Below are 12,439 nucleotides of genomic sequence, written 5' to 3'. Positions count from 1 at the left end.
CCAGCTGTCAGTGCCGTTCCCTTCCCCTGTCAATCCTCCGGAGACCACCCCCATCTTCCTTCTCTGACATCCACTCTGTCCGTCACATGCCGCTCTGCCCAACCTAACCTTCCTTTTTTTTTTTGTTTTTAAAAAAAATTGGGGCCTTCCTCAGCATTAAAATATATGTAAAGTCAAGTTCTAGCTCAGACTCACATACCTCCAAAACGCAAGGTAAAACACGCTGGCTCTCCTCAGTTCTAGCACCCTGTCTGGTTAACATCTTACTCATGGCTTCACCCCCAGAGCAAACTCCCAAAGAGGACCCCGAGTGCGTCGCGGTTTCCTGACTCCTCCTGCTGCCTGCCAGGCTCACATTTACCTAACTCTCTGCGCAGCACGTAACCCTCCTAGCTGCCATCTGGACTCGGCCACCCCTCGGGCCCACGGCACCATTCTCTCTTGGGCTTAGTCTAGACTATGCAGTGATTCTTTTTCAGGCTCTCTTTTCTCTGTCCTTAAATGCCCTGTTGCACAGAGGTCTTGCTGTCCTCATTCTACGACCTCTCCAAGACGCCGCCACCCCTGCGACCATCTGAACACTAACAGCTCTCAGACCCTTGTTTCCAGCTCTCTCCCTCTGGTTCTGCACCTATGTATCCATCTGCTCACCGAACATGTCCGCTCGGTTGTCGGCACACGCATTTCAAACCTGAAAAGTTCAAGACCACGTGCCCCCAAATATGCGCCTTTTCTTGTAACCCCGGAACCAATTCTTCCCCACTCAGATATCCAACCCAGGAATCTGGGAGAAAACTCAGACTCCTCCTCACCCCTCTTTCTAAATGCAGAGCCAAGCCTGGCTGTTCTTCCTCTTCAGTCTGTCTCTGATCAGTCCTTTCTTCTTTAAGAGCTACTACACTCCTGGCCCTCACCATCTCCCATCACCCAGAACACTGCCTCCCAACTGGTGTCCGTGTTTCCAGCTACCAGTCAGGCCACCCCCGGACACGCGCAGTAGTTTCCTTCTAAAACAAAACCCTGGGCAGATGACCTTCTCTGGCGCCCCATCTACAGCAGGATAGGGACCAATCATCTCTGTAGGCACACACCTTTCCAGGGCCTCACTGGCTTGTCCTCTCACCTTACGCACCCAGACCCAGTCATACCAAACTAGTGGGGCAACTGAGACTTCATGCCTTTGTTTATAGCGTACTGTCCGCCTGGAATATCCTATCCGGTTATCTCCCCGCATAACTCCAGCTTCTCCAAGACTCGGCACAGTCATGGTCCCCTGCTGCAAAGCGTCCCCAGGGCCCCCAAGCAGCCTAGACTATGCTTCCTCTAAATTTCCACTGCCTCTGTGACATAGTTCCAACGATCACATAGTCTCCCCATTAGCCACTTAAAAATTTTTTTTAATATTTATTCATTTTTTGAGAGACAGAGAAAGAGGAGGGGAGGGGCAGAGAGAGAGGGAGACACACAGTTCAAGGCAGGCTCCAGGCTCTGAGCTGTCAGCACAGAGTCCCACACGGGGCTCAAACCCATGGACTGTGACATCATGACCTGAGCTCAAGTCAGATGCTTAACCGACTGAGCCATCCAGGTGCCCCAGCCACTTTATATGTCTTTTCACATCAGAATATAAGCTCTTGGATTTCAAGGATGATACATTTCTTTTATGATTCCCTAAGACTTAGCAAAATGTATGGCACATTTAGGACTGAGTAAACTCTGAGTTCTATGCATACTGCATTACTCGCAATTTCTCCCAACCCTCTCCAAGGTTTATTACACTTCTAGACTGAGGCATATATTCTTTCTCTTTACCTGGAATGCGTCCCATTTTCTGGTCCAAGAAGGCATAAGTTCATAGTAAAAAAACACAAACATATAATAAATAAACCAGGATTCAAAACTGTCTTCTATGTTAATTAATCAATTGCATGTCTTGGGTCAAATCATAACCTTAATAAATTTTGGTTTCTTCTATTGTGAAGCTGAAGTAATATTCACCTTGAAGAGTTCCTTTGAGGATTAAGATCACACCAAACACCAGACAGACAATTAGTGTCAGTACCTTGCACATATCTAAGCTCGCATCATCTCCTCTGTGGAACATCTGTCAGTTATTCTTTGAAGAGTCAGATAAGCTCTTCCTTTCTGCCCTCCCATACTAACCTCTAATTCTGTTACAGCACTATTGTGTTATTTTATCATTTTGATTTTTAGTTATCTGCATTTCTCCATTAGATTAATAAGTGCCTGGTTCTGGGGAATTTTGCCTTGTTTGGTGGGAAAGTTATTTGTTATTTGAATATTCTTCATCCAAATTTCCTAGGTTAGAAGATTAAAAAAGGTCTGAATGATAAAGTGCACCTATGACCCAACCACCATAAAATTATTACTTGAACATATTTCCCTGCTTAAAACTAGCATATGCCTTTCACATGTGTCAATCTCTAGCTGGTTCATTAAGGGACATCCAACAATCCAATTCAAATATGATTCAAACTGACTATAGAATCAAAGTGCAATTCTTGCAAAAGAAAAAAGAGGGGCGCCTGGGTGGCTCAGTGGGTGGAGCACCTGATTTTGGCTCAGGTCATGATCTCACAGTTCTCCAACTGTGGAGAACTCAGCTTGTCAGTGCAGAGCCTGCTTCGGATCCTCTGTCCCCCTCACTCTTTGCCCCTCCCCCACTCATGTTTTCTCTCAAAAAATAAAAACCTTTACAGAAAGAAAAGGAAGAAAGAAAAAGAAAAAAGGCATCAGTAAACGGATAAAAATTATGTTGCAGAATGTCCAAATTACATGCGGTCTTGACAAATGAAAAGCTGATGAAATGAAATGAGCTAACTGAAAAACCAACAAATATGAAGGCCAGACAGTACTTCAAAAGAAACCACTTTTGGTATTAAAGGAACAATACTTTTATCAAAGAAACAATACTTTTTCCAAAAACATTTACCAGAAAGACCCTTTCTGAATGGGGGTACAAAAAACGTCAATGTTAAGCGGAGACTGTTATATCTTAGTTTAATGCAATCCTGTTGGAAAACATACACACAAAAATCAACACGACTTATTCTTTATTCTAAGGAATAGGTCATAGTTGCAGTTATAATATTCTGAGATATACAAAACATTTATCTTCATAATCTTTTGAGCTGATTTTCAAGGTAAATTTCTCAAGAAAGCTGCTTCCTACGCCAACTCTTTTTATTTTTTTGGCGAAACTCTGAGTTCTATTTAAATGAGTCTACTTTCAGGGGCCTTTCTTGCCAATTACCCTGGTTTGAGCAGGTCGTCCATTATCCTTGGTGCTTGTACTGGACACTCGACTGATCAACTACTGCCAGACGAAGACAAAAGTTCGATACAAGTATTTTATGCTGATCTTGTGTCCCCAAAAGACCCAGTGGACTGGGTCTCCCCGAGGCTAAGTCACATTCTAAATCCCTCTGAAACCTCAGATCCATTCTGGGCACCGGAGACACTATTTCACAAATTTCTCTTCTCAATGAATCCCACAGATGCGCCACAATTCCGTCTAAAAGTTTAGGATTCTATGATTTATGTACAAAACACTGTACTCACTGCGGAAAGGGCGGGGAGGTGGAGCCACAAAGGAGCTTAGGAATACTCCGATTTTATATACATTGTGGGAGCCTGAGACAGAATGCATAGCTCAATGAATTGACGGATTCCTCAAATTCCAAGACTGTCCTCACGTTTCTATTCACCTGACAGCCAAAAAAGAAGGGCTTTGCTACACCAGCTTGAGACGGAGAACTAAGATCACCCTATCTTCAAGCGATTCAGGGCAGTGCTTTGCAAACATTACGTTCTTTCCTCTCTGTCTTACAGTGATTGGAGCGTCTGTGCCTCTGGTTCAAAGCTCTGCCGAGTCCGGTTCAAAAGAGGAAGAAAACCTACCTCAACAAAAGTGAAGTCTCACACAGAGGGGTGTGCTTGGGAGACCCCGGAGCGGGCGGAAAGCGTCCGACCCTCCCACCTGCGGCTGGGCCGGGGCGCCGCCCTCCTCTGTCCCGCACCAGGGGCGCGGCCGCTTCCTCCCTCCTCCTCCCCGGTCTCCAATCCTAACCCCGCGCCGCCCCTCGGCTCCGGCTCTCCAGGGGGCGAGAGAACAGTGATACCTGGAGGTTGGACGAGGTGGATGCCATGGCGGAGATCCAAGGCGGCTCCCTGGAGGAAGAAGGAGGGCAGAGGAAGCCAACAGCGGCAACGTCGAATCGCGCCGGGTTTTGCCTCAAACGTGCGCAGGCTGGTAGCTGTCGGACCCCGAGCGACGGCTCCCCTTCGCGAACTTAGTTCCAAAACCTCAGGGCGCTCCAAGTGCCACAGACCCTTCTCAGAAAACTTCCGCAATTCCGAGCCCCTCCGGGCTCTCGTCCCGCCTCTGGCCTCAGCACTTCCGCTTTCATCATCAGCACGCGCGGTACCCAGGCTCCAGCCATTCTAGTCTCGCCTCAGACCTGAGGTCTCGCGATGCCAGGAGCCCTGACGGGCCTAGTGGAAGACAGCCTGGGCGCAAGCGCACTGCGGCCCTTACGTAGGGGCGGAGATACTTCCTCGAGCTAAGATCTGTTCCCTTATCTTCTATTTCTAGATGTCTTACACTCGAGATGAATTCTTGGTTCTGGTTACTCCACATCATGGAGCGTGCTCTGTAGTTCAGTGGCTTTTGAGTGGAAAAGGCATCCCGTCCCCAAGACCCACCATTTGGGAACTTGGGTCTCGTTTACTGTGTCTCATTCATTCCGCCTTCTTCTCTGTAAAATGGGGTTGATTATATATAGTACCCATCTCAGGATTGTGAAGTATGCTAGTAGCATGCAATAGCATAGTTTTGGGTGAACAGTAAGGTCTCAGTAAGCTTCAGTGCTTATTGCTCAACACTTTACACCTTATTCAGTAAATTGTCATGGCTCCATGAGGTCCTGAGAATGTAAATAAAAGGTGTGGTTGCTGCACTCTAGGAGCTCTCAGTTTGCTGGCAGGTCAGATATCTTTTACACCCATTTATAAGGAAAGTTAATGACTTGAGAGGTTAAGAGCTTTATGTGAGATCACCTATCAGGGATTAGTCACAGACTACAATAAGACCTTTCCTCAGTCTTTCTATTGTTTGCAGTCAAAGTCCTCTTTTTCTTTGTCCCAAAGCTTCCTAAAGGAAAGTGAAATAGATATTTAATCATTCCTCCATTTTATTTCCTACTCACTCCCTAATTATTTCCAATCATCCCATGTCTCCTAAATAAAGTACTTCCCTCCCCCTTCTTACTAGGTATTGTCAATTACACAGTTCTTGAACTCTCACTTATAGAGAGTCCTAACATCCTTTGTCTCCTTCGCTGTCTCCCCTTCTTTGTTTCAAAAAAGTTTATTTTTACGTATTTTGAGAGCAAGCAGGGGAGGGGCAGAGAGAGAGCTAGACAGAATCCCCGGCAGGCTCCATGCATCAGCACAGAGCCCGATGTGGGGATCCCATGAACTCTGAGATCATGACCTGAGCTGAAATCAAGAGTCAGATGCTTAACGGACTGAGCCACCACCAGGTATCCTATTGTCTCCCCTTCTTGTCCTTCTCTATCTGCAGCATTGCCTCAAGAGTCTGATGTTGTCTTTAATCAAACTACTCCATCCCTGCTCATCTTATCCCCTTCCTGGGCTTTCTATATCAATAGAATAGAAATTAGAATAGAAATGGCTTCAAATCTAGATCTCTGGGCCCATGCTGTCCTCTGTCTAGCATTCATAACCACCTCCCAGAGATCTCCAAAAACCACAGGGTTTTCCCACAAGACAAATTCAACACATTTGAAGCCACATTAATGATCATCTTCCCCAAACTTCTCAGACTGACATCACTAAAGCTCCATCATCCAGGTTCAAAGCTCAAAGCCAGCCCTCTCTCTCCCTGCATCTGCCAGTGCACCTTTCCACCCCTCTGTCCCCTTCCACTTACTAATAAATACTGTAGGGATTGCAGCCCTTACAGTGTCAGCACATTATAGACATTTAATAAATACTAAACCCTTTAACTAAGCTGCTTAAAAGACATTGCTGGATCCTTAATGACTACTGGATAAACTTGATTTTTCCCTGAAAATACAACCAGACCCCAATTTACTTTTCACTTCAGTCCCTAAGAATCTATGGAACACCCACCAAACATAAGTCTACTAGGCATTAAAAAACTACCAATATGATATGGTCTTTGCCATTCAGGAATTTACAATTTAGTGGAAGACACAAAGATATAATAGTGAAAAGAGAATTCACCAATATAAAGTTCCACCATGTGCCAGGCTGCTTTGGATTCTGGATATAAACCAAACAGTCAAAAATCCCTCTTTTATCGCTATTAACAAATCATGTTAGTATCATGTACTCTCAATATTCAAAGAGAAGGGTATCACTGTAGGGTATTTTCAAAAGTCCATAATTTTAATCTATACACATGAGAAGACACAAGAAAAACACAAATTGAGGACTTATCTACTTCTAAAAAATTCCTAACCAGCGCTCTTCAAAAATATCAAAGTAATGGAAGATAAGAAAAGATTGAGAAACTGTCACAGATTGCGGGAAACTCAGGAAACATGACACTAAATGCAACATGGGATTTTGGATTGGAACCTGAAGCAACAACAGAAGCCATTAGTAGAAAAACTGATAAAAACACAAATTAAGTCTGGATTTTAGCTAAGAGTATTATACTGAAACAAATTTTTTAGTTTTTTAATGTTTCTTTTTGAGAGAGGGAGAAAGACAGAGTGCGAGTGGGGGAGGGGCAGAGAGAGAGAGGGAGACACAGAATCCAAAGACAGGCTCCAAGCTCTGAGCTGTCAGCACAGAGCCCAACGCGGGGCTCAAACCCATGAGCTGCCAGATCATGACCTGAGCCTAAGTCAGACTCTTAACCAACTGAGCCACCCAGATGCCCTGAGTTTTGATAAATATACAAGATAAGATGTTAACAGTAGGGGATATGGGGTAAAAAGTATATAGGCAGGGGCACCTGAGTGGCTCAGTTAGTTAAGCGTCTGACTCTTAATTTTGGCTCAGGTCACAATCTTGCAATTCGTGGGATCGAGCCTTGCATTGGGCTCTGTCCCAACAGTGTAGAGCCTGCTTGGTATTCTCTCTCTCACTCTCTCTCTGCCCCTCCCCTGCTCATGCTCTCTCTCAAAATAAATAAATAAACTTTAAAAAAAAGACTATATGGGAATTCTCTAAATATCTTTGCAACTCTTTTCTAACTATTATTTTAAAAATGAAAGTTTTTTTTTTTAAATTCCTGCTCTTTCGGAGCTTACATTAAAGTGGTATAGAAACTTGTCACCTTTGACATGTTTAAAAATGTAAATCTAAAATTGTTACTTGTAAAATGGTTTATAAAGTACTTCCACATATCTTAATTTTGTGAAGTAGGTCTTAAGTATCCCATTTTCACAAATGAAGAAAACTAACCCTTAGAGAGATAGATGCTCCCTAATCCATGGAGCTTTTAAGTGATAAAGCTGGAGTTTGATCCCAGGTCACGTGACTCCAGAGCAAATGTTAGAAAACAGACCATGATGAGTCGTACAATAGAGGCAGGTTGCACCGTGAGGCCACAGAAGAGAGAATGTTTAATTTGGAATGAGTGGTTAAGAATTTCTCGGGGGAGGTGTCAGTTAAACCAAGTCTTAAAATCTTAAACTGATTTTGACAGAATCTAGGCCATTTTGGGCAGAAGACAAAGCACAAATAAAGGCATGGGAGAATAATATCTGGCATGTTTGAGGGAAGGCTAGGATGTAAGAAGCAAGAGGCGCTCTGCGGAAGGAGTGGGCAGGAGGGAAGCTAAAAATGCACCAATAGGCACTGCCAGGTGCTCAAGGCTTTGAATGATATGGAGTTTGGACTTTGTTCTGCAGGGACTAAGGATTCATTGAAAGGTTTCTCCTGCCCCTCTTCCTCTCCCTCCTCTCTAACTTTCTTCCTTTTAGAAGAAAGTAGAGATAGAAGAGATCTGATTTAGTTCCATATTGGTTTGATGAAAATGGATCTCACGGTTGTTTGTAGAGTGCACCAGGGAAGAGAGGAGGCAGGAAGATCAAGTAGGCGGCTATTGCAAAAGTGTTAGGTTATAGAGAACAGGATGAGCAGAGCCAAACAGCCTACCTCCCTGTCCTGAAGCCCAGCACCTATTTGGACTTTGATGAATACATCCTCTTTACCACAATTTCTCTCCCCATTTCAACCTGGTTAAAATCATACCTATTCTTCAAGTGCTAGTTCTGATGTTAGTTCCTCGAGAAAACTTCAAAACCTCTCTGAGGTTTCATAGCACTTTTGACCTTGAATTGTCCTTAGATAATGCATGCTAAGTCCCTAAAACAGTGCCCGGAGCTCTGTGGATATGCAACAATGGCTCACCTCACTCACACAGCGTCCATCCTTTCTAGACTGTCAAATCACCCAGAACAAAGACTTCATCTCAGTCTCTTCTGTAACTCCCTTGCCCAACCCACCCCCATGCCCTTACTCCCTGCATGTTCCTACAGGGTATGTCCTTGTATAGCCAAGGCTTGTTAAACTAAATGAAGTCTCCTTGCTCCTGATCAAAGGGTAAGGAGATCATGAAGTTCAGTTGTCTGTGAAGTGACATTTGTGGATTCAGGCTCAGCAGGGTCTCTCGTCCAGCCCGTCCAGGACCAAATCCAGCTCATTCAGACCATTTTAAAGGAAATGCCTGATATGAACGTCCTCATAGCCTGCCCTGCGTGGCCATTCAAGTCCACCCGGAAGTCTCATCCCAGCCTGTTGAGTCACCAGCTTCCTCCCTGTAGCATGACTATAAGGAAGGCAAAGCCCACAGTGCTGATCACGTGAAAGAAGTTACTTGGGCCGTTCTCAGGAAGGAAACCTGTTCACCCTATCAGGCAGCATACTTTCCTGAATGTACCTGGGAACCCTGAAGACCCAGCGCTTCTCAATAGCTGCTATTCATTTTAAGCATATAAAGCCACAGAGAGTTTCTGGATGGATGGCGTCAATGTCAGTCAGCCTTGTGAGGGAGGCTGTGTCCATCGAAGCACCCAATCATGGTTGTTAACCTCTGGGCAGATGCGGTGTAAGGCTTTAGCACAGAAGAAAAGCTGAGGTGCCTTGTCCTCAAGAAGTGTACAGGCTAACACCACTATCCCCCAGACTGTAAATACTCAGAACACAGGTAACACACTTAGAAATAGCTGATTTAAAGGTGCCTGGGTGGCTCAGTCGGTTGAGCATCCGACTTTGGCTCGGGTCATGATCTCACTGCTACTGAGTTTGAGCACCTCCTAAATTTAAAGATTTAGAAAAATTTTTAAAAAGAATTGATTTCAAACTTCTTTCCCCGCTACTGCTCAACCCAAGTCTTTTCCTGAGCAGTTTTGTCTAAGAATGCCTCCTGTGCTCTTGTGCTGGATTTAGTATTCAGGCAGTTGTGGCTGAAGGCTGAAATCAGTCAAAACTCCCCTTTTTCCCTTTCAGACAGTATCAGGCGTGAGGTATATTTTTTTCAGTTTTCTCCTCTTTTTAGGCCCTTAGCTCGATCTTTGCTGCTATAATAGTAAAAACAGCATTTTCTAATCTTATATATACTCTCTGATACAGTTGCAGATAAAATGATTTGCTTAATAATAATGCAGCGTAGGGATGGATGGGTTGGAAGTGTGTGTGTGTGTGTGTGTGTGTGTGCGCGCGCGCGTGTGCACGTATCAGGCAGAAGTGGCCTTGACTTGCTGCCTTGATGATCACTGTAGCTGGGAACGGCTGCAGGGATTGTCCATTGAACCAGTCTTTCCACTTTTCTATATGTTTAAAAATCTCCACAATAAGAGGCTTTTTAAAAAAATTGTATTTCCATATTTGTGTTTAAGTCTGTTCAAATTCGTCATCAACTTTTCTGTTCTGGTGCTCTTCTTTTCATCTTTCTTTTATTGATTTATTGAAGTCCTTTATACATTAAGAAAGTTCTTCTGATACATGTGTTGCAAATATTTTCCCATTTTGTTCTTTGTTATTACTTTTTTTGGCATGAACATTTAAGTTTCAACACAGTTACATTTATCATTCTTTTGCTTTTTTTTTCTTTGTTTCTTTTTTTGTTGTTGTTGCTGTTATGCTTAGAAAGATCTTACCCACTACTAGATTGTTTAAAACAACAACAATATACCTGTATATCTTCCTACAGTACTTTCAACGTTTTATTATTGACCTCTCTGGAATTCATTTTGATGTAACAATTAAGGTCAAGATCTAGTTTTGTTGTTTTACTTTTATTTATTTCAAATGGGTAATCAATTGTCCCAATATAATTTATTTTTAAATTAAAAACATTTTTTTTATTAAGTAGGTTTCATGCCCAGCATGAAGCCCAATGCGGGGCTTGAACTCATAGCTCTGAGATCAAAACCTGAGCTGAGATCAAGAGTCGGAGGTTTAACCAACTGAACCACCTGGGTGTCCCCCGGTATTATCTATCTAGCATCCATTTTTTCTCCACTTATCTGAAAGGCTACCTTTAGTGTACACCAACTTCTCACAAGGATTTATCTTGATTATGTTTTAACTATTCCTTTTCACCATCTATCCTTATGCCAGGAAAATAGTTTTTATTGCGGTAGCTTTGTAATATGCTTCAGTATTTTGTGAAACTGCCTGATTCATTCTAGACAGAATGGAAAACTAAGGATTCAAGCTCTCATGTAAGAATGCATGGCTCAAATCTTGGCCTCAGTGGGTATCAGATAATTACTAGCCATCTCTAGGATGCTGTTTTTGCTTCTATAAAGCGAGGATGATAATACTACCTGTCTGACCGTGCTGTGCAAGAATTAGATGAGGCTAGTATATAGCAAGATTGGGCTCGGAACATGTTTATCACCCACTTAAGTGTAAGCTATCAGTCATTTTCAGGATACTTATGATTTTCTTTATTTTTTAGTTTTTTTAATTAAAAATTTTTTTAAATTTATTTCTGAGAGAGAGAGACAGCATGAACAGGGGAGAGTCAGCAAGAGAGGGAGACACAGAATCTGAAACAGGGTCCAGGCTCTGAGCTAGCTGTCAGCACAGAGCCCGACACGGGGCTTGACCCTACAAACTCTGAGATCATGATCTGAGCAGAAGTTGGATGCCCAACCAACTGAGCCACCCAGGCGCCCTACTTATGATTTTCTTATATTTATTCTTCCATGCCAACTTTGGTATTGCTTTGTCAAGTTCCACCTAAAAAGCTTGTTTATTTTGGAATTGGATTGGTAGATTGATCAGGGCAGAAGAACATCTTTATGATATTCAATTTCCCTCAGACTTCAAAAATATATTTTAATTCAAGTGTCTTGTATGCTTCTCAGTAGTTTCATTTTTTTCTTTATATAGTTTGTGAACATTTCTTCTAGCTTATTTCTAGGTATTTTATTGTGTTGTGGTTATCATAAACAGTATAATTTCTTCTCTTTATATTTTTTTGTTGTTAATTGTGGTTTATACATAGGAAACCCTGAATATATGTAGATTAGTTTAGCATACACGTTGTTTCTAATAGATTAACAATATAGCTTCTTGGGGTTTCTAGAACAGTGGAAACATCTGCAGACCTTTGCCTCTTTCCTGAGCGATGTTCAAAGTGTCAAGAGCGGTCATCTTAGTCTCCTTCCCAATTTTTTTTTTTATATTTTTATTTATTTCTAGGAGAGAGAGACAGCATGAGCAGGGGAGGGTCAGAGAGAGAGGGAGACACAGACTCTGAAATAGGCTCCAGGCTCTGAGCTGGCAGTCAGCACAGAGCCCGATGCGGGGCTCGAACCCACGAACCGCGAGATCATGACCTAAGCGAAAGTCGGACGCTTAACCGACTAAGCCACCCAGGCGCCCCATTCTCCTTCCCAATTTAAAGTAGATGCTTGTAGTGTCATAAATAATGATTTTAAACCTTATTGTATACATTATCTATTGCTTTGTGGTGAATTCCCACAAACTCAGCACCTTAAACCAACACACTCTTAGCATCTCACAGGTTCTGTGGGGCAGAAGTCCAGGCGGGGCCGAGCTGGGTTTTCTGCTCAGAGTTTCACAGCCTGAAGTTAAGGTGTAGGGAAGGATCAACTAGGGAAGGATCTGCTTCCAAGCTCCCTCAGGTTATTGCCAGAATGTACTTTCTTTTCTCTGTAGAATTCCTGATAGCTGGCTTCATCAACACCAGGCATACACATGCAGGCATGCACATGTGCGCACACACATGTGCACACGTACACACACCGTCTCTAATGCTTCAAGTGTCTGACCTCAGAGAAGATTCAAATTCTCTTCTAGTAGGGCTTACCTGATTAGGTCATACCCACCCAGCGTAATTTCCCTTTTGCTTAACTGCAAGTTGGATAATTAGGGGCATTCA

At 43.2% G+C, this 12,439-nt stretch overlaps 1 protein-coding gene across 1 annotated transcript in view; it reads right to left on the bottom strand.

The window, feature by feature from the left end:
- The window catches only part of VPS4B (vacuolar protein sorting 4 homolog B), a 29,611-nt gene extending 25,342 nt beyond the window's left edge, over nucleotides 1–4,269 (bottom strand). The window contains exon 1 of the mRNA XM_077777780.1: nucleotides 4,143–4,269. Coding sequence (XP_077633906.1) covers nucleotides 4,143–4,169 — 27 coding nt within the window. The 5' untranslated portion in view covers nucleotides 4,170–4,269. The remainder of the gene's footprint in view (nucleotides 1–4,142) is intronic.
- Nucleotides 4,270–12,439: the final 8,170 nt, after the last annotated feature.

Source organism: Crocuta crocuta, unplaced genomic scaffold (assembly GCF_008692635.1).
Source record: "Crocuta crocuta isolate KB4526 unplaced genomic scaffold, BGI_CrCroc_1.0 scaffold36, whole genome shotgun sequence".
Classification (NCBI taxonomy): Eukaryota; Metazoa; Chordata; class Mammalia; order Carnivora; family Hyaenidae; genus Crocuta; species Crocuta crocuta.
The sequence above is the reverse complement of the archived record's forward strand: the minus strand, read 5'-3'. Positions and strand labels throughout refer to the sequence as shown.